General features: G+C 39.6%; 1 protein-coding gene across 6 annotated transcripts in view; it reads left to right on the top strand.

Moving 5' to 3' along the window:
* The window catches only part of tns1a (tensin 1a), a 104,540-nt gene that overhangs the window by 45,524 nt on the left and 36,646 nt on the right, over window positions 1-22,370 (top strand). For all 6 annotated transcript variants that reach the window (XM_042404920.1, XM_042404918.1, XM_042404923.1 and 3 more), the window contains 8 exons: window positions 7,572-7,610; window positions 10,108-10,149; window positions 17,175-17,224; window positions 18,960-19,131; window positions 19,264-19,314; window positions 19,422-19,544; window positions 20,140-20,204; window positions 20,753-20,836. In XM_042404920.1, the coding sequence (XP_042260854.1) occupies window positions 7,572-7,610; window positions 10,108-10,149; window positions 17,175-17,224; window positions 18,960-19,131; window positions 19,264-19,314; window positions 19,422-19,544; window positions 20,140-20,204; window positions 20,753-20,836 (626 nt within the window). The remainder of the gene's footprint in view (window positions 1-7,571; window positions 7,611-10,107; window positions 10,150-17,174; window positions 17,225-18,959; window positions 19,132-19,263; window positions 19,315-19,421; window positions 19,545-20,139; window positions 20,205-20,752; window positions 20,837-22,370) is intronic.

Genomic DNA, 22,370 nt, shown 5'->3' with positions numbered 1-22,370 from the left:
GTGTAGGCTTTCATGAGAGGAGCACACAAACAGAATGTGGGGCTGGGAAACTGTGAAGACTGCAAGATCCCCCAGCTGCGTCAGCTCTTAAGTATGTGAAGTGTTATAAAAGCAGTAGTGACCAAGGAGGATAGCATTTAACATGCAACCACACAAGAGGCCAAGGACGAATTACTAGAGACTAACTTATTTCTTTCAATAAATGAGGGGGCTAACAAGGAAAAATAAAGAGCCAGTTTAGATTAAAAGGAAATCTCAACACAAGCTAACAGAAACAGTCCATTTTCAGAGTTACACTTTCAAGAAAGGTACAGACACAAGCATAAATTCAGGGTTTCACAGACTTAATTGCTTTCGCGCATCTTGTGTTCAAGTAAGCCTATATTTTATTGAACTTCTCTGTGTGTATACCATTGGTTTTGGCTTGGCGTTGTCTCTTTTTTTCTCGCTTAGCTGTGCTATTAGTGGTCATATGAGAGAAAGCATCCTGTAGCCAACCCTAATTAAACAGGAACTGATAGGCGAACTTTGTCCGGGACAGACACATCAGAACTGGCTCCATCCAGTAATGATGATAACTTGTTTTTGACTTGCATACAAGCCCGGCCTTTGAAGTGTTAGGAAATTGCACACGTTTTTTTTTTTTTTTTTTTTTTTACTACAAATGCAACTGTTTCCCACAAGTGGAAACCTAAGATCTTGCAAATCAGGTGAGTTTTGGTTTTAAGATCTGTGCCAAATGTTAGACCTCTCCCACAACTGAAAGCCCGATTAAATGACCTAACATTTATGATATGCGGTCATGCCCCTCTTGCATAAAACTCCAAGGCTGGATTTCAGATTTGGGGGTTTTCAACCTGTGTCCAAAGTGAGCCACAATTGCACATCTGATATTCATCATTTCCTTGTTTAATGGGGTATTTTGTCGTCTGTAGCTCGCAGTGATTTGGTTGTAACTGTACAAGGAGTGAAGCAGCCAAGCCAGAGCCTGCTCACCACTCACTGTGGCTTGACCATCATCAAATAACTGCTTCCTCAGTGATCCATGGTGTTTGGCCTCTTGCACGTCCACTTTATGAAGTTTCTATGGGCCTCAAACCCAAGATCGGCATGTTGGTTTCGAGGTGAAATAATGTCAGTGCCTTTGTTGGACACAAATCTGAGCTCAATGGCAATCAAAATTCTTGAAATAAGAAGGCAATCCACCATGATGAATCTCATTGTAAATAATCTCTTGTATGTTGTGGTATAGTTTGTCTGAACCATTTAGAGTAGAAGCAAACGTTTGCGCCTGTCGGCCGATTTTTATGCTTATTTATGGCGTGTTAACCATGTGGTAGTGATTTTGTTCTCATGTGAAAAAATATTATCCCCTTCTTGTGCTATCCACAAGATTTAGATGGTGAATTCTTCACAAGAAGACTTGGGAACTTGTCGTTTGTTAGATTTCACGTCATAGGAAAGCGATTCAAAGTATGTTTTTTAGCCCCGTCGTGGTCTTGTCATTTGTTAGACCATCACAGCATGGTTTTTATGCTGTGGGAAGACCCTGTTTGTGTTGAGCTACCGGGTGTTGATGGACACCAGTGGAAACAGCTGGCAGGCGGTATGTTCTACTTTGCAAAAACAATTATTTAGACTTTCTGTGTATACATCAGCCTTTTTGCATCCTGTTTGGGTGCAAAAGCCTCGGAAACAGCACTCAGACCTTCATGGGACACTAAAAGTCTAAACTGAAACCCAGATTAAAGGGCATGTTTCTCATAGTTTGGTTCCACATTTAGACATCCACTAAGTAGCTTAGACCCTTGATAAAATAACATGTTTACAGAACAGATTCTCTGTTTTAAAGGATATTAAATCATAAGCTTGAATAATTGATTCTTTTGCAAATGATAGATAGCATTTTAGTGGTAAAACTTTCCCACGTAGTATTCTTTTTGGCAGCATCTAGCATGAGTAATTTATTTTGCTATTATCTTACAACCACTTGATTTAACTCTCCTTTTAAATTCGACATCAGATATTATTTAACCATTGACACGACGCTGCCAGGGCGTTCTCTGCCAACGACACACTGCCATCCAGTCGAACATGGTGTGTTACACACTTGACATGTCAAAACGTCAGAGCAGAAAGCACAGGCTCTGCACCATCACAGCGCTCGGCGGATTTATTAGCCCTCCAAGTAAAACAGAAACCAAGCGATGTATAAATCCCTTCGAAGGGCCCGTTTGAGCTTCAGTCCTTATTTGGCCCCTGTTTGAAAAGTGAAGAATTTACTTTCTCAGGCAAACTGCCATCAACGCGGCAGTGGCTCTTGTGTGGGCAGGAGGAGTGCTTGTGGAATTTTGAGTGTGGTTGGACCAATGGCAGGCTTATTTATTGGAGCCAATGAGATGATTTATGCACAGTGGCAAACACATGCTTTCTTCCATCAGTTAGACTGAAGTAGATGGACTAAGATCAGAGTGATTACTGCTAAGTTAGAGGGGTAAAAGGGCAAATATTTGTGGAAATATTGCAGCTTTTGTAGGTTAAGTGTATGAAAAAGTGACAAGAACGTGAAAAACTCTACTTCTACCAAAGCTTTAAAACATTTGACAAAGTGCAAACAGAGAATGCAGAGTTTGCTGAGTAAGCCTTACTTATTCTTCCTCGGCAATCATGCACAAAGGATGCTTGTTCCAGCCTGTTTGAAGTGTGTGAGAGTAAGGAGAAAATAGTTCATCACCATCCTGCTTCAACTGCAACGCGTTAACTCATTATACAGCGATTCAACTCAGTGGACCGGGCTCGAGAGTCATGCTTTGATATTCTGCGCTCTCAATTTCCATATAAACCCACTTGAGTACTTGAGCAGCACTTTTGCTGAAATCATTAAAGCTCTCGCTGATCCATGCTCTCAGTATGAGGAGGAGGGAGATCAAGTGAAGAGGAGGGGAAGCTCCATGAAACTGCAGAGACTTACCTGAGACATTTGACCTTTGCTGCGGGTAATTCAACAACGTCCCGTCTCAGCTCACCCCTGTTTGCCCCATAATGAGGCCTCTCAACTGGGTTGGGATTGGGTTGGGGCCTCCCGGTGGCTCACTTGACTCCTTGTTCTAGTTCAGTGGCTTCCCAGACGCACCTCGTGATTTGATGAGATTATAAGCTCCCCATTTTAAAAGCCTAAAACCCACTTTGACTCTCTTTCACTCACTGTCGGAGAGTTTTCTTTGCGGTCCGCTGGTCACTTTGCTGGGAAGTGATTGGGGAGGCTCATTGCAGAGGTCAAAGAAAAGGTAGCTATCGTTAGTGAGAACGAGCATAACAATGGACAGTGAGTTACAGTTCCTGTCAGATTAAATCAATTCTGCATTAGATGAAGAACATGTATCCAAAAGGCATTTTGGTGCTGATTCAGGTTATAAAGCAGAAGAAACTGGACAGAAAAATACAAGATATTTGCATTTATATGATGCATCTGCAAAAGAAAAGATGCACAGATAAAGATAGATAGATATACAGGCCAGGTTCTCTCTTTTTTTTTCTCAACTTTTCTTGCTATTGAGCAATCTCAAAAAAAAAAATAGCTGTATGGATCATTTTACAGAGTTTGAGATGGTACAGATGGAGTTGCACAAACAATCGCAGATGGATGAAGTTCAGGTGTTAGCTTGGCGCGGGCAGAAGCGTGTGGCAGGGCCTCTCGGAGATTCCTGCACTTTTATCCGTCTGAGCTGGTAAAAACCACGTGAAGCCTGTATTAGTCTGGCTTCCAGCTGCACCCGCCTTATATGGATGAAGTCAGGGTAGCTGTTGTTCTCTCGCTTTGTTGCACGGTGATGTTTTGAGGATACACTGAGACACGGCGTTTGAAGGAATGTAAGATTGTGTGATTGTGACGTCGTTGTCTGTACTTTCTCTCTGTCTGCTCTACTAAATCTGTGATATGATAACATGTTTGGACACAATGTTCATGGCCTAGTTCTCAAAAGCCATTTTTAAATGTACAAAGATGTTCGTATAAATCAAAGATCTGACCAATAGTGTGGCTTCTCTGGATGTAGATGTACAGTAGCCAAAATGTACAGCCTTTTGACCTTTAGATCATACTGGAAGTAGTCATCATTAAGACATTTGCAGGCATATGCTACAGTACAGCACCTCCTGACAGCTGTACATAAAGGCAGATGCTCTAGCTACAAGAGCCTCAGGGGCCACTGGGACTGCCAATACTGATATATGAATGTCAGCCTTGGCCCCAGGTAGTGAAATTTAGTGAAGAGCATGCATGAGCTGACTCGCTTCTGGCTCCTGGTGAATGCATGCAACCTTCATGGAGTATTGGTTGAAAAGCTCCAGAAGAAGATGAAAGTTGGGGGAGTCTGTGTCCTTGCTAAAAGGCACCTTAGTGGCAGATGTTGATAAGTTATTACTCATCGGAGTTAATTTTGCTAATGAAGACATATTTGTCTTTTTTTTCCTCCCCATGACGGAAATGACACTAAACTGATACCATACAAAAACTAAAAAGTCACTAAATGTCTTCACATTATCATTGATTAAAAAAAAATGAACAAAGTGATCAATGTTGGTAGACCAATGTGGAGAAAAGAAGGCTCTGCACACGTATGTCCGATGCATGATTAATGTGTCATGAAATACTTGCGTTTTTTCTCCATATTTGATCTTTTGGCCCTCTAAGCATTATGTTGTCAGCCTGGTAGTGTGATCTCCAAGAAACTGACTCCCCGATACAGTATTTTTGTGCATTTTATGTATAATTGTTATTGGATGCAGCATTTTTCTCTACCTTCTTTTCACCTGAATCTACTTCCCTGTAGCGTCAAGCATCAGTAGTGTTCACCTTCAGAATCTAGAGTTTCAAAATGATGATTTCACATGTAAACCTATATAAAAACACATATATACACTCAACAATGACTGATATTGGTCTTATATTGAACACTGGATATTAGCCAGTCACCTTGGCCGTTGATGGTTTGAGCTACATAAATACAGTACTGTCTGGTGGACTGATGCCATCACATTGCACATCAGCATGCACTGGGTGGAATCTATTCTGCTGCGATGTTATCCAACTACTGTATTCTGATACACTTGATGATGGCATTACAAAGTCAATGAGTCTTTTGTTTTCCCAGAGCAAACTAATTACGGCGGCTTCCTTCCTGCCTGCGTCTGTTGTCTGCTGATAGCGCGCTCTCATCCCGCTGCCCGTAAACATCCGTCAACTCACATCTCACGTTTGGGTACCGGGCACTGCACGCACATTTGTGCATCAATGAAATCCCACGTGCATGTTTATGTGTACACAAAAGTAAATACAATCAAATTGAAGCCACTCAGCAAGACGGAGAGTCCCTGTTTATGCATTGTAATGAGTGATTTGTGGCGCAGAGGGTGACACAGGAGCCACACTTGCTTGTCATAGATACTATGAGCGAACTGTTTTGAGAACTAAATTAGCCTGTGATGCTCTAACTGCTATTTAAAGATGCTACATGTAGCATTGCAACATCAGGAAATCAATACCGCTCTAATTTTGAGGTGATAGTATAATTAGGAGACAAGTGATACTGTTGCTGGGAGGTCAGGTAGCAGGTACTGGCGCTCGACTCTGCATTTTATAGTACTGGTGTGCCACCCAGCCGCATTTGTGGGTAAATCTACTGTCGTTGCATAACAATTGCTGCATGGTGCAAAAGTTGGAACAAGCTGCAAGCTTCTCCAACAGTTGCAATACAGTATTGCAAGTGTTAGGTTAATGGTAAAATAATTTACATTCCAAGATATCACAGTTATATGACGATAATATTAAAATATGCAACATTACATCACACTTACAGTTTATTAATATACATCCAGCTATATTTTAAATAGTCATTATATGGTGTTTTATCAGTGAGGAACAATTAAAAAGAAATACATGAGTGATTATCACCTGATGGTGCATTTGAAAGGTTATGACATTCACAGGCTTACTGTGATATAAAAACAAACAAACAAACAAACAAAAAAACAAAAACACAAGCAGTTACAGTCAAGGTTCAGTGCTGTTACAAGGCTGTTGTAAAAATACTGCTTTCATGAACTTTAAGTAAAATACGCTAAAAGGATAATAGGTAATCAAGTTAAAGTAGTGCTAGGAGGAAAACAAACATCCTGCAAGCCCATTAAAACCTGGGAAAAGCTTTCCAAACCAATAAGTTTCACCATAAATCCAATTTCCAAGTTTCTACTTCCACATTGAAATGGGGTAGCACGGAAATGTTGCAATTTACAGTTTTACAGAGTATCTCCATCGTCAAGGACAGACATGAAGGTTGACTGCGCAATAGTCTTAAAGTTGGAAGAAGACACACAACCTTTAATTCTACACAAGAAGCCTAGTTTGATTTTTCATTTCTGAGTCAAATGTTGACTATGAATCTTGAACGACAGTCTGCTATCAAGCCAAATTCCTAAGTATTTGTACTGTATGACTCAGCAAGAGTAACATGGGTGCCATTTAAAGTTTTAATGGCTGGATAGTTCAGAGTTTAAATTAATAACATAACAAGATGGTTGTTTTGCAGGCAGGCGTTTCTGGTTCGAGTTCTGCGTCTTACCTGATCATTTTAGTAGTTTTAAAACGTTTTCCAACAAATTCATATTTGAGTCAGACAATGCAGATGACAGACATGAGGCTCAACCGCTTGTTTTTATCCTATGAAGTATGACATAGTGGAAAACAACATCTGGGACACCTCGACAAACAAACCAGAATGTCAGAATTTGTTTGTTGTCCAAAGAAATGTTCTGTGATGTTGACCCGTAGAAGCACAGCAGAGTGTCCATCATCGTCAGTGCACAACATGGGGAAGCAAAGGAGGAATTATGTTGTTGTTGTTGTTGTCCGTGAAGTCAATTCCTGGCATTTTTTTCCTGATCTCCCACTGTATATATGTCATGCAAAGTTCTAAATGATGGGAGAAGCTATTAAAGATCGGTGTCCAACCTGTAGTCTGCCATGTTTTTCTGGCTGAACCTCTCGAATAAGATGTGTAAATTAGATTTCTTGCATAATGTTTGACCTGAGTTGTTTTTGAACACAAGTGAAATTGCTTTAGACATGCTTGACGAGGTGCTGTGTGTTGTTTTTGCCCTCTCTCTCGATTCTCTCAGACTGTCTGATGAGCAAAAACATCATGCAGAATGAATTATAGTCATGCATACAGCCATGTGTGGGTTTAATTCAGTAATAAATCTTTTTTTTTTAACAGGAAGCATTCTGTTTGAATGTGAATTTGAGGCCAAATATGAAATTGTTCTGACATGTTTCCCACACAGAAAAACAGTCAGAGGGGCCTTTTTCAGTTTATTTCTGTATTGTTGAGGGCGACTTGGGGTTACTCAGCTATTCCTCCCTGTTTCTACAAAAATAAATTCTTGCAGTACTGGTTTTAAAACGTAGTACTTCAGAGATGAAATGATACTCTAATGTGATCTAGCTAAAGGTCAGATATTACAGGATTTAATGCTGCTCTTCTCTCATCATCTCTCTGTTTCTCCACTCGCAGGTCACCACGTCATGTCAAACAACTACCAACTATGAGCTGGTGAGTGTTACATGTGCATGCGTGTCTGTATTCGTGAAGTATATGTGTGAATAGGACCATCGAGGAAACATTTAAAGACCTTTTTGACCTTTGAAATCCCCTCCCTAATGCAACAATCCTTCCTGGAATTGTGGCAGAACCACACACACTGTGAGGTTGCTGCTGGATGTCAAAGGTCAGAGGCGATAACCATAAGAGCTTCCTCCTTTTTTCAATCTCAATCTCGCTTGTACAACTCAGACAAGACACTTTCTTTGTCCTGTTTCCAGCTGTAGATGTGTAAAGAATATGATGATGATGTTAGGAATTGATGCTGATGCTGATGATGCTGGATATACAATACAAAAACCCAAACATATACGATTTAAACCTTTACCTTTGAGAAGTAGCAGTTGATTGACTAATTGCTTAATGTGCTGTTCATTTCAGCTCGAGTTGACAATCAAACCAAATCAATCAAACTTGTAATTTTGGAAAACTTCTGCCAATTTCAACCAAGCAAACCAAAATGTTTCTGTGAGGACTCAGAAGTATTTTTGTTTTCTGAGCTGTCACTTTTGTACACATCCATATTTTTTACATTTGACTTTTTACCAGCTTCAGGTAGTTTCATTTCTATTTCATGCGTTAAATAGTGGAACAGTTGTCCATCAATATTTCATTCAAAAATTGAGTCATCATTGGGCACCTTTTGCTGTTATTGGACAGAACTAAAGAGTAGAAAATGTGGGGGGAAAGAGAGCTGCAGGCATTTTCAAGCACACTTTACCTAAATTTGTCATTTTTCAAGTGTGAATTCATTAAATACTGACACACAGAATTGGTACACACTTACATTAGGTGTGTAGTCGGGACACAGTACTGTATCCAGAGACAGAAAGATCTTAAATTAATTATTATATCTGAGTCTTTGGGTTGCTAGAAGAGCTAAGTCATTATTTTCTGTTTATTTTACAGGCTGCTCCTTTACAGGACAGAACAGATTTTTGTACTGCAGTCTGTACACTGAGGTCTAAGTCACTTTCTCTCAAATTAGATTGAAATTGGAGTTTTCATCCTCTTCCATAAAGAATGCTTGCTCAGCAAATGCTGGGAAATGATTAGAAAACCAGCAGGAGCAGCAATTTGATCATTCTCATGATTTTGAGTCGATATTTAAACGAAAAGTCAAATAAAACACTGAAGTTTTTTATATTTTCAAGATTAACCACCAGAGATATGACCAAATTAGGAACATTCCAAGCTACAGTAACTACTTTTTACTTATTTACTTTGGACGCCGGCCTTTTTAAATGACTGCTGCAGCTTGTTAAACAGTCCCCAGTTTTGTTTATAGAGCTCACATCAGCCTGAGACGCTGTACTTAACTCAGTTAAGAGATTTTCCTTAATCACTGTCAGGCTGTGTGTGTGTGTGTATGCGTGGACGCACAAACACACTTCCCGTCTCTCTCCGTCACTTACCTTTTTTTGCTTTTTTCTCTGTCCCTGCCTTATTCAATAACAAATGCACAATTTGAGAGAGATTTGATCTTTGAAACAACCTTATGTACCTATAAATTAAGGCAATATGAAGACAATCACACCACCTCCTACAAACCCACCACCATCTAAACCAGAACAAATTCTTCCAGCAACGTTTTTATGACCAAGTAGAGCCTGAAAACCACCACCTCTGGATTGGATACATTTTTACTGTGTTTATTCTCGTTTTATGTTGATTAATTATTTGGCTTGTCCTACCACAAAAATGTCATTGTGCAATTCCCTTTTTTAACCAGCACCAAAAATAACATTTTATACACTAAAATCCATAAACAGACATTCCAAAAATTGAGATAACAATTCAAGTTTAAAAAAAACAAGGCCTCAAGGACCGCTTACTTGATTTCTTTCACAGCTTTCAGCCACATTTCATTGCCTTCACCTCAGTTGAGGTTGCTCAGTTGCTCTTTAAACTTAAATTATTTGAATTTTTGAGCTTTTTTTTCATTATTATTTTTTGTCAAACTACTATTTCCAAGCCAAGAATGAAATTTCAAACTCAAAAATTCAAGTCTTTTACCAAAAACAGTAACAAATACTTCACAAAAGTGTATTATATCACAAAACAGTCGGGTTCATTTCAGACTTCTTCTTTTTTTTTACCTCTGTTTTGAGAACAATAATAATAAGTCAGTGGTTCAGGAATAGGATCCCCTTTATCAAGGGGATGAGAGGCATGGTGTGTTCATGTTTGACAGACAAAGTGTGTATAGATCAGAGAGACGGTGAGAGAGAGAGTGTTTTCCTCAAGGTTAATAGAATAGCTTTGTGTGTGTCTGCTGGATCCCTGACAGCCAGACAACACATAGAGAAAGAGAGAGAGAGAGAGAGGGAGAGAGAGAGGTCTATAAAACATTGTTTTCTCATCTCTCAGCACCACCATGCTGTTTCTCCCTTGGTGTGAAAGAAACAATGAATAACCCGCTGACTCTGTCTCGCTTCTCTCTCTGCAGCCTCCCACTCCTCAGCTGCCATTAAAGCATGTAGATACACCGGTAAGTAACACCTTTCCTTTATTAGTGTTAATGTCAAGGAGACATGATTTAAAAGCTGTTCATTTATACATGCTGTTATTGTTATTGCAGCAAAGGTGCTGGCAATAGCATATTTCAAAAGTATGTGGTCAACTCAGTGTGTGTAATTTTGGGCTGTTTTTCATGGTTTGGGCTACAATGTCCCTTGGTTCCAATAAAGAGATATTGTATTGGTGCAGCTTGTGGCAACAGTTTGGGAAAGACCCTTTGTGGTTTCAACATGACAATGACCCCATAAAAAAATGCTTTTCCCACTTTTGTGTGGAAGAACTTGACTAGTCTGCACAGAGACCCGACTTCAACCCCATCCAACACCTTTGGGATGAACTGGAACGCAGACTTATGTCTCTATCTGTGACAACATTAAATAACACAGCGGCCATCATGAAGGATGCTTTATTTGTTGTATTGCCCAAATGCTTTTGCTGGGAAAAATTAATTGAGGCACAGGAAGCACTGTGTTTTATATATCTGGTTTCTTTGGAATTCAAAGAAGCACATAGTTACACAGTAAAAATCACTGGGTCAAAATGCACCCAATTTAGGTCAATATAGCATCAACACAATACTATGTTAATGTTATCCAGAGGGCCACTCAAGACAGCGGGTTGTTTTGACCCAGTTTTATTGTTATTTTTTATTTTACTGTTGGGTTATTTACCCGAACTACAGCTTGTTATAATCTATGTTACTCTTATGTTACTATGTTACTGTTAAACTTACATGTCATGGTTTGTTATTAATTGTGAATAACTTGTGTATCTTTTGAATGTCATATGCACATTGTTTCGTAGAGGAAACAGTACCCTTGTAACAGTTTTTAGCTAAAGCTTGTTGTATGGAACACTGGGTTAAAAGAACAGATTGCTACCCAGTGTTGTATTGTTGCTATATTGATCCTAACTGGGTAAAATTTTGACCCATCTACAGACGCTCAAATAAACAAATGAGTCAAATCAAGTAGATGTCTTTCAATGTTAGTCTTTGTTTTGCCAAAGTTCCTCTTTTTGTTACTATACTTCCACCACAGCTCAACAGGGAAACACTGTCTGAGGTAACACAAAGAGGGAATTTGATGCTAAAAAGACTGTAAATGTTGCAGGTATCCACTTGATATGACTAACTCATTGTTCATATGGACACCTGGCTGTTGTTGAAAAACTGTGAACCTATCCTTTACACACAGTATACTGTCAGCAGGTAGTAAATCATTTTGCACCCCATTCTTTCTTGTCTATGTGTGCCACCAGAATAATTAAACCTTTTCATTGTTTAATTATAAATAATAATTTTAAAAAAACTTTAAATTAATTATAATTCAAGATGTTGGCTCCTCCGCCACCACCACCTGTTCCTGCACATGGCAGAAGGTGGCAGCACCATAATACATAACAGCTAGCCAATCAGAGCGAGCTCCTGGTTCTGCTCTGTGGGTTGAACCTTGTTTAGTTTTAGGTGGTTCTCTGCTGACATTTTTAAATTGAAGAGACTCATCTTTAAATTGAAGCAAACATGACATGAAAACTGTCAAAATGAATACAGTAAAGACAAACTAATTGTTTGTCTGAATATAATAGTTAGACACATTAGTAAATTGAATAGCAAAATCCCATCCTTAATATGTGATCTAAAGATGGTACATAATAATGTATAACTAGAAAAAGAATTGGCTTGTTTAATGATTCATTCATTTTTATGCATAATCCTGAATTAATGCATATATTATTATTGTTAAACATAACAGAACAACAACAACATTAATGAATTATAACTAAACAATGCAAAAGTCTGCAATTATTCCAGTGGCACACTCCTGACTCCAAACAACCAGGTGGCCTGAGCTAAATGATTTAACCCTCTCCCAGATCTGTGCCAGTGTAAAGAAATATTTCGTACATACCTTACAAAATGAGAAAAGCTGCCGTGACATCTGTTGCTGCCAGTACACTGCAAATTGTGTCTCGTCCGTGCCAGAAATCGCTGCCAAGGCCTGGCCCGAGACTAGGCATGCATGTTTAGCTTGACATTGCTAAACCATGAAGGGTGTCGGTGAGGGCAGTGGCTTTCCAAGAAGGCAAGATTCCAGAAAAATGAAAGAGAGAGGGAACCACTAATAATGCAGAAAGAAAACAGTTTATTTAAGCCAGCAGTCACAAAGGCAAAAATTTGTTAGCTTGTTTAAAATGCTTTTAGATCACACTGTAAACAACTCCCATTTTTCATGAAACCAGAAGCAACATTTATTCAAAAGATAAAAGCAGCACTGATGTCTTTTTTCTTTTGTGAGTCACGATAACGAGTCAGTGTTTGCGTCAGACGTCGCCTCAGTGTTTAGATCGGCAGCAGAGGTTCGGCGATGACTCATAGTCGAGATTATAAACACAGATTGGTCTGTGTACACCAGGCTGTATGAAGATTAATTCACATTCTGTGCATTTATACAGAGAAAGAGAGAAGAGGGAGGTGAACAGAGCGGGTTTGTGTTGGCTTGACAGCAAATAAGTGGTGAGGGTGATGAGGCAGACAAGCACGGAAATGAGACTGAATAATGTCTTCATTAATGCAGTAAAGAACAGGTAGGCTACTATATATAATTTGGCATAAATATGAGTGTGTGGAACATACTGAGCACATGGATAAACAGAGAAAATACGAAATTTGTGCCGCAGGAGCTGGTGGGGTTGGGGTTTTTTTTTATTAGAATCCATTATAGCTGCTGCAAAACTAGCAAAGCAAGCAAGAAATATAGTAAATGGACTGCATTTATACAGTGTTTTTACCTAAAGCACTTTATAATTTGCCTCTCATTTACAGGCAAACTCACAGTAATTGCATGACAGGATTAACCTCCTCCCACGGGGCAAATGTTTGTTGTTGGGACCCTACTGACCCCCACTATACATGATACATAATAATTTTTTAAGCAAAAATGCCAAAAAATTTAACTGGTTCTGGCATCTAAAATGTGAATGTTTGCCATTTTTCACAGTTTTCAATGATAGTAAACTCAACATCTTTGGGTTTTTGACTGTTGGTCAGACAAAACAAGTAATTTGAATATATTAATTTGGGTTTCAGGGAATCATTTTTGGCATTTTTCACTATATACACATATTGATAATGAATTGTTGCAGCCTTACAGCAATATAAAATAAAACAATTAAAGTCTTAAAACTAGATTTTGACACAGGCCTCCTCTATTAAACCAGTGCCATAAGACAGAGGATCTGTCATAGTTAATACTTTGCCTCATTGGAGCAAAAACAGATTAGCAATTAATCAAATGATATAGACCTACCTGATATGAAGTAAACCTGGGCGTTTGGGGCCCCTGAGCATTGTCCTCTTTGTCCAGTTGGTAATCCAGCCATGAGTAATCGGAGTTCAGTGTCTTGCTCAAGAACAGTTTGACGTATGATCAGGATCGGAGCCAGTAGAATGTACAAAAAGCAAAACAATGGATTAATAGTTGACATAAGTAGCAACATCCTCTTTGGTATCCACAAACAACAGGGTTTATGGGAAATGTGGGTGTAATTATGAGAAACTCTAGCACTAAATATATCCACACAGAGGCTACTAATTGTCTTGACCATAGTCCTGTTCTTTTACTTTAATTATAGGAAGTTGTCACAAACAATTTGACATTGATATATTGGTGTTTAGGAATAAATGCAACACATGGACATAGCCCCTTTGAGTTTTAACCAGACTGTTCATATTAAAATTGGTTGCACCCTCAACTGGGATGCTGAAAAGTGTTTTCTTTAACCAAAAAAAAAAATCTTTGTTGTGGTTGTTACCTCTAATGAAAGCGTTTCTCATGATATCCCATAGGTTGCTTTCTTTTCATTGATTAAATCCATACATAAAAAGGATATAATTCATTTTTTTATTGTTATCCTGACATCCTCTGTTTTCTATCTTGATTCTTAACTCCAAGAATCGCCATCATATGGGGTTTTTAATATATATATATGTGTGTTTGTGTGTGTGTGTGTGTTTGAGTGTATTGTATGGACAGACGGGGGGAAGTGGTGATGGAGTGGTTTTTGGTTAGTTCATATAAGACACATCCATGGTGGTTTTCAGTCAAAACGCCCCATCATGACCATAATTGAGTCAGTGTGGGACCTGTCGGGATCATCCAAGTGCACTATGGGTATTTGTTTTAAATCAGTTCCTGGCTCGGGGAGAAGATAGAAAGTGAGTAGATACATGCTTATAAGCTCCAGACGCTGTAAATCAAAAATACTCATGTGAGACAAAGGAAGATACATTTGTATGAAAACACAGAGCACCTAAAGACAAAAATGGTTTCATCCATTTTCACAACAGCTGCAACAATCAACTATTTTACTCCTAAAACCAACAGATATCAGATATGTATTATGTGTTTTGGAAATCTATTGCTCCATGTGGCAGACTATATTCTTGAGGGTAATTAAGGTCAAACACATGTGCAGCAGACAAGCACATACATACTGTAAATTCAGGAAACATACAGTACACAAACACATGGCACAGACACATGGCACTTGTCTCGACTCCCTTTTTGGGAGTTGAGACAAGAGAAACGGGGAGGAGAGTCAGAAATAATGAGAGATAATGAGAGCGAGGGAGGAGTAGTTCCAGAGAACAGAAAGTGGGCGGGAGGGAGAGGACGAGCGAAAAACAGGAGAAAGAGGGGAGAAAACGGTCGAGAGGGAAAGAGGAGAAGGAAGATGCATCATCATATATTACATAATCGCTGATCAAGTTTGGCACAAACAGCGTGGAGTGTAGCATCTTTTCCATCATGAGGATTGAATTGGAGCTGCTTGGAGATTAAGCTCGTGATAACCTGAACGATGCTCCATGATTTAAAAATCAGAATGACACTGGATGTACAGTCCCAAGTTTTGCCTGGAATTTCAAAGCTGATAAACTAGACCTTCATTTTTTTTATTTTCATATTGAAACAGTAAATCATAGAGAGAGCCATGCCTTTCGGTAGCTCCATTCGAAGGCGTTTGTCTTGCCTGCGTTTATCCTGGAGGTGGAGCACTGGGTACCTGTTCAACAAGGTAGGCCACTCCCACACAGGAAGTCCAAAACAAAGTTTATACCACCGAGGTGCTGTCCTGCGTAAAATTATTTTTTAGTTCACAAAAACATTCTTATAAGGTCCATTAATAGCTGTTCAGGAGCTGTTGATAATATTGGATAATCTCTCTCAGCAGATGGATTTGTGATTTAGAACTTTTTCATGGTATATATGTTAAACTTTGCGACAAATTCCTACTTTTTGAGCTTCCTAAGCTATATTTCTTTAAAGAATAAGGCTAGTTTTATGCTATATACTGTAGGTTTTCTTTAATTATGACTTGGATGTTGACCTGAATGCTATTTACAAGTCAGAAACTGGTAACTATGGTACTGAAGATGAGAATTGTTAAAAACATGTCACAAATATATAGTGTGATTTTTAAAAACAACTCCTGAAACAGCTGGGCACCGTAGTTTCTTCCAAAATTTTACTCAAACAGGAGTAAATAGTGTTTCTATTGGGATTATTTTCAGTGGCGTATTAATACACATTTGGAGCTCTAGTTAGGATTTATGGCCAAGGATGATGTATATGATTGATTCAAAATAAACTACAATACCCATGTTCATCCTAGTGCAACAGGGCAACAAGTGAGCACTCTCATAAGAAAAGCTCATGTAAATGGACAAACGGTAAGCTCCACTTAAGACGCCGCATTGACTTTCACGAGGCGTTCATGCACCCAAGTAGCTACAAGACTCGGTCCTGTGATGTGAAATGTACCGGCGTAACACCCCCGAAGCCCCATGCGAACAGGCTGTTTCATTTTGCAAACACCAGTGTGCGCGGCGGTCCGCCTAGCATCTGGTTCCTGTCAAATCACTGAGAATTATGCTTCCCATTTTGGCTCTTTGGGGGTGGGATTAGCTTCATCTGTGAGAAGCCACTCGGCAGCAACATGAAGAGCTTTGGGTGCTGTGTGTTTAACCTTGTACCATGATTAGAGACCCTTATTGCCAACATCACTGTTTTACCCCTCGACCAGTAAAGTAAAAAAGCTGAACGCTCACTCTTAATGACGCCGTGGGAAGAAAAGTAGAGAATTTCACTGAGGATGTCTGTGATGATAAACTCAGCTGTTGCGCTATCTTTTTTGGATGGCTTCATCCTTTCAGTGGCAGCTGAGTCATACAGACATGTTCTCCCCTGGGCCGACAAACAGTAAGTAGAAGAGCCAACTCTAGCATCTATTATGCAGTGATTCCTCAACAGTACACCATATTTAGTAACGTTTTCCCTCTGCAGTCCTGTCACAGGGAAACAGACTGACTTCCACTCTTTCCTCAGTAAATAACTAGATACGAGACAGGATAATTAAAGTGCGAGCTGCCGTCCTGACAAGACCTGAGTCAAGAGTGTTTTTGTCCTGGAACAAACTCGTGTATTGTGATTTTTTTTTCTCCTACGTATCCTCCTTCCTCTTGTTTCCTTCTTCCTCTCTTACTGTATTTCTTGTTCTCATTACAACATATTGTTCTGTATCATTCTTTCCCTCTCCCTATTCCTCCTTCTTTTCTTCTTCCTTCACTGTTTCTTCTCATCTCCTCCTTCAAGTCTTTTGTTTATTTTCTTCACCTCGTTCTTCTCCTTCTTTCTCCTTTTCCTCCACTGCTTCTTCTCCATCTTTGTCTTCTCCTCCTCTTCCTCTTCTTCACTCTCGATCTGACTCTTTCCCAGAAGACAGTTTCAGTTTTGCTTCCGTGATCCGGCTTTTGCTTAATAGGTTATGTCAGATTGTAATTCAATAACATCATCATCGTTACCAGATGGAGTTTGCTTATGAATAATCCCCCTGCCCCCCCCCCCCCCCCCCCACCTCCCTCCCTCCGTCTCTCCCCCACCCTTCACATATGTGTGTGTGTGTGTGTTAATGGATGTGTGTATATGTTCTCTCCAGGGATCTACGAGGTCCTGCAAGAGTGTGGAGATAAGGCGAAAGCAGTCACGGTAAGACACATTGTTGTCATCGTCAGCACATGTACACACTTATTTAATCAGAACAAAAATAGCAGTAGATGCGGACTAAATTAAGAATAGATTAAATGATCATTTATTTTCCCTTTGACACAAGCATCTTGGCAGTTTAACCATCTAAGAATCGTCTTTGTTTGGCTTCCTTTGATTCCTCAACAAACTCTTTGAAGTGTTGCCTTCAGGAAGGCAAGAAAGCAAGACTCCTAGGATTACAAAATGATTGCTGAACAAAAAAATTAAATAAATTCTGCCCCTTTTCATAAGTAGTCAGTCCTATAAATCCACTATAATCCCAGACTCCTTTTTTATGATATCTCTATTTTATGATGAACATCAAATAACGATTGTTTGTGCTGGATATACGGCCTTTTTGTCTCGGAATGTAAATTCTCATTCCACGCTCTGTCTGTTATTCTTCAAGCGTGGCTGTTTCTCATGCGGAGCTTTACTGTATGCTCACCAGCCAATAGAGCTGATCGCTGTTTGGCCAGCGAAATAGATTGCATAATATCAGCAGAGGTCATGTCAACAGTCAGCGAAGGATTGTAAACCTTTTCCTTTCCAAGGAATATAAGAGTGAGCTGCGGGAGTTTACATTTGATCGGGTAGATGTTTGTGATGAACTTTAGAATGTTAGTCCCAGAGAGAAATCGGAGACGTGAAGAAATGTTCTCACAGCAAATGTAAAAAAAAAAAAAATCAGAATAAGTCTTGTAAAACTTTGAAAATTGGAATATGTCATCACAATTAAACAAACTTGATGAGCCTGCCTCCACAGTTGTTGTTCTAACACTGTATTGATCCCAGTAAGGATTGATTCAGTGATTCAGTCAATGTTTTTTTGGACACTGAATAAGCATATTAGCTTTTAACTACTGTAATATTTCAGTGTTTTGTTAGGACCTGCTACATATTGCTATGTATAATCATTTAAATGCATTTTAAAGAGCAGCAGCTGTATGTACTGTAACCTACAGTACCAGTCAAAAGTTTGGACACTCTGTTTCTCTCAAGGGAATGGGAAGGTCTGTCCAAACTGGTAGTTGGTACTGGTATTTTCACTGGTACTGTGGATGTCTAAAACCCTTTTCAAAGATCATCAAATCAATCCCTACTTAGACAAGTCAGACCATAATTACTGCTGAATATAAACATATTTTCACTTCACTTGCCCCTTTTTTTTTCCCAAAAGGTCAAATTGTCGGTCAGCTGGATAACAGCTTGCAGATCATGAACAGTTACTTTTCCTAAGACTAAGAAACAAAACAAATGAACACAGTTGTGATACAATAAACTGCAAATTAGATGCCACAGCTTTTGCAATGAATCCACAAGTGCTGGCAACTCTGCACAAAAGAACACTTCATTATTTCACTAATTTGGAGTGATTTACAGCTATGGGATAGAAAAACCCTCTCTCTTGTTTTCACTGAATTGCTGTTAATATCATGCACATTTTGCAACAGAGTAAAACTAAAAAATGGCCCTCATTCGAAAAGAATGAAATAGATGAATAGAGGCAGATTTTTTTCTTTAAACACGTAAAAGATAGCTTGAATAGACACATATTTTGTGAGCACACCCTTTCCTTTGCAATCAGGACCTCTTATCTTGTTCAAGGAGAGCAAGGCAGATGTTCGCCAACACAAAGCTTGAACATAAACTGTGTGGTTGAGAGATGTTCAGTTTGATTTGATTGCTTCTCCAGGAGTCAGAGTGTGGTTCAGGCCATGGAGGAGAGCTATGAGGTGGACCTGGTCTACATCACAGAGAGGATCATCTCCGTCTCTTTCCCCGCCGCCGCCGAGGAGCGCAGCTACACCACCAACCTCAAAGAGGTGGCGGCGATGCTGCGGTCCAAACATGGCGAACACTATCTGGTGAGAAAGCCCCTCTCTCCCCCCCCATGTGAATCCAGGACAGACAGTAGTAGAACATGCACTTTTTGTCCTTTGATGATCTTGATCTTGTGTATTTCAGAAATCTAATCTTTGTTCTTTGTCTGATTTCAGGTGCTCAACCTGAGCGAGATGAGGAATGACCTAGCGAAGTTAAACCCCAAGGTACAAACACTTCAGAGGCTTGAATATAAATTTATCACATGTGCTCATATCTGAGAGGAGATCTTCCTTTAGCTTTTTCTTCTTCTGGTCCTGATAATCCTCCTCAGGTTCTGGAGTTTGGCTGGCCAGACCACCATGCACCACCGCTGGACAAAATCTGCAGCATGTGCAAAGCCATCGACACGTGGCTCAACGGAGATCCACGAAATGTTGTGGTACTACACAACAAGGTAAAGAAGGGATGGCTGGAACACAACTGACTGTGAAAGAAAAAGCATCTCTGCTTATTGACGAATATCGTCTTTCCTGCGCCCGGTTAGAGGCTGCCGACCCCCTAATAGCAATATAAATTCTTGAAGTTATTCTAGTAACTCTCATAGTTATACGATCCATTTCCTCTTCTTCAAACATACATCATTTGCACGTTGTCCACAAACATAAGATTAATAGATCATTATTCTTTATTGTTTATTTATCACGTAGCAGAAACCTAGAAAAAAACAGCTCAGGAATTTTAACTGTCTTCTTTGTTTTGGTACAGATTTGTTGCTTTTCAGAGTCTGACTGGTCAGTCTAAAGAGGCAGAGTGATGTTAATGTTGCAATTATGTTAAATTATGTTTTTCATGCTTCGAACTTTCAGGCTTTCTAATATAATTCATGCAGCTTGCTGACCAGTCCATCACTTCTCCAAATTCCTCTGTTTATGACAAAAAAACCTTTCATCTTATTTTAAATCATTCTTGTGTCAAATAAACTTTTTATTATCCATCTTTAAACTTTAAAGTACGTTACAGTTGTCTTTCTCTTTGCTTCTGTTTTACAGGGGAACCGAGGTCGAACAGGGGTGGTGGTGGCTGCCTACATGCACTACAGCAACATATCCGCAAGGTATCCAGCATGTTAACACATCAGTAAACACATCTTATGACTTCTTGAAATCCGGTGTTACATAACTGTCGGTGGTATTGAATTGAATTCTCAGCTGTCAGTAGTGGAAAAGCAGCATTTAAGTACTTTGATCCCTCAGTCACCTCAAAACTCATCCTTGCAAGGTTTCGTAAGGACAGGAGCGCCAATCCATCACAGTTAGGCCTCTAGGTCTGGGACTTGAACAGCCTTGAAAATTAAACACCGATGTGATTATTATGGCAAAACAATCCGTTCTGGCCGGCTTATTTTTCTGGCTCTCTGAGAAGCAGCGCTCCGAAAATGTCATCATTCTTTAATGCAACCAGATGTTAATAGGTGAGACTGAGCCAGGAGGATTTAAAGCTGCTTTGTAAATGATGAAGGCCAGGGGGATATTTCTGAATCTCAAACTCAGGAACAATCTGCAGGTTGAGGTTTTCCAAAAATAAAAGCAGTTATTGTTGATACTCATGCACTCCGCTGTGACAAAATAACAACAATGCTCGTCTAATTTTTGCATCCTGCAGTGCTGACCAAGCGTTGGACAGGTTTGCCATGAGGCGCTTCTACGAGGACAAAGCACTTCCTGTGGGTCAACCGTCCCAAAAAAGGTCAGTTATTACCTCACTTCCTGTTTTCAAATGCCTGTTTTATGAGTCTGACCTGTGCTTCAGTTTGTTTCAGGGCAGATGAAAACTTAGTTAAGGATTCGTAGGGTTTGTTGTGTCTATCCCATTTTAGAGGAAATTCTTCCCTTTTTTTCTCTGTTCAGTTTATCTGCAATTTAGTTTTAATTGGGATAATTGTGAGAAAATGTTATGGCACAGAGTGCAGTGATCTATCTTGTCTGTCTGAGAGATTCCACTGGTGTCTCTTGGGAGGCTGTGGGGCTTGGTGGCAGTTCATTCCTGTCTTCTGAGCATATCAGCACATATTTTCCTCTGATTCTTGTCCGCTTTTAGCACTCTGTGTTTTGAGATAATGTCCTTTCCATGAATAGAGAGCAAAACAGGGGAGTAAATTCCAAACCAGAGTGGGTCAAACCAATCAAGAGTGGTTTCAAAGTATTTGAACAATTTTTCGTTTTGAATACACTCACTCTTGGGGACTGTCTTCCGAGACATCCTCCAAGTCATAAATCTGTTTCGACCATATTATTAACTTCCTCCCGCATTATTAGACAGTCAGAGTTAACTGCTTAAAGGCTTGACCCCCTCATCATCTCTTTTCTTCACCTGCGGAGAGAGGAATCTTGATCTGAGTGCTTCTTGGAAAGGATGAGCAGGAAAAGGTTACGGGGAATAAACGACGAAACAGAAGAAACACCAGGGGGACTTAACACCACTTCATTTCAGCTAGTGAATTAGGCAGCCAGCCATTCTCTAACAGGTCTATAGGCTTGCCCTCTGCCCCGCTGCTATTTCCTGCTTCGGATATAATTATCTCTGCCCCTGGAGTCTGCCAGTATTATGGTGTGGAATGTGTGACATTAACATCAGGAGTAGGAGATGAGCTCAGACTGCTGCTGCCATAAAAGCTCGTAAAAGTTTGGAATAAAGGTGATACGTGTATCGCTTTAGTGTCATTAAATTATTACCATGTTGGTTCCGAAACAGTTAACAAACTGAACCCTTGCTGAGAGGATTGGCTGCCCCTTTTCTGACACTGGGTGAGATCAGGAGGAATTGATTTATGGCACAAAACATGATGAGGAGTTTCTTGTTATGAGTGAGAGTCTATTAACATGTTTCTGTGTGCTTTTTGTAGTCGCTCACAACAAAATCTGAATGGAAATTCCAGGAATAATGATAACAAAATGCCTGGCATACATTTCCTCCTTTGCAGCTTGCGATATTTTTTTTTGTCACACGTCAAAGTTAATATAGTGTCAGATTTTGGTGTGACTGCACACTCGAAGCCAGACAATCCTAGACCGAGCTGTTTTGCTTCTTGTGGCTTCTTTAAGGTTGCATGTCTGGGTGATTTCCACCAAAGTATTGAAAAAAAAACAGTTTTTTTATGATGTGAAAAAGCTGTTATTTCAACAAAAGGAGGATGTGAGAATGTGTGATGGACGGGTTTTGTTTGAATCAGTGACTTACTGCTTTAAGGACATGTGTTCTTATTGTTTTCTGACAGTGCAGA

The sequence above is a fragment of the Thunnus maccoyii genome, chromosome 24, assembly GCF_910596095.1.
Source record: "Thunnus maccoyii chromosome 24, fThuMac1.1, whole genome shotgun sequence".
In the NCBI taxonomy this organism is placed as follows: Eukaryota; Metazoa; Chordata; class Actinopteri; order Scombriformes; family Scombridae; genus Thunnus; species Thunnus maccoyii.
This window is presented reverse-complemented; position numbering and strand designations above follow the sequence as displayed.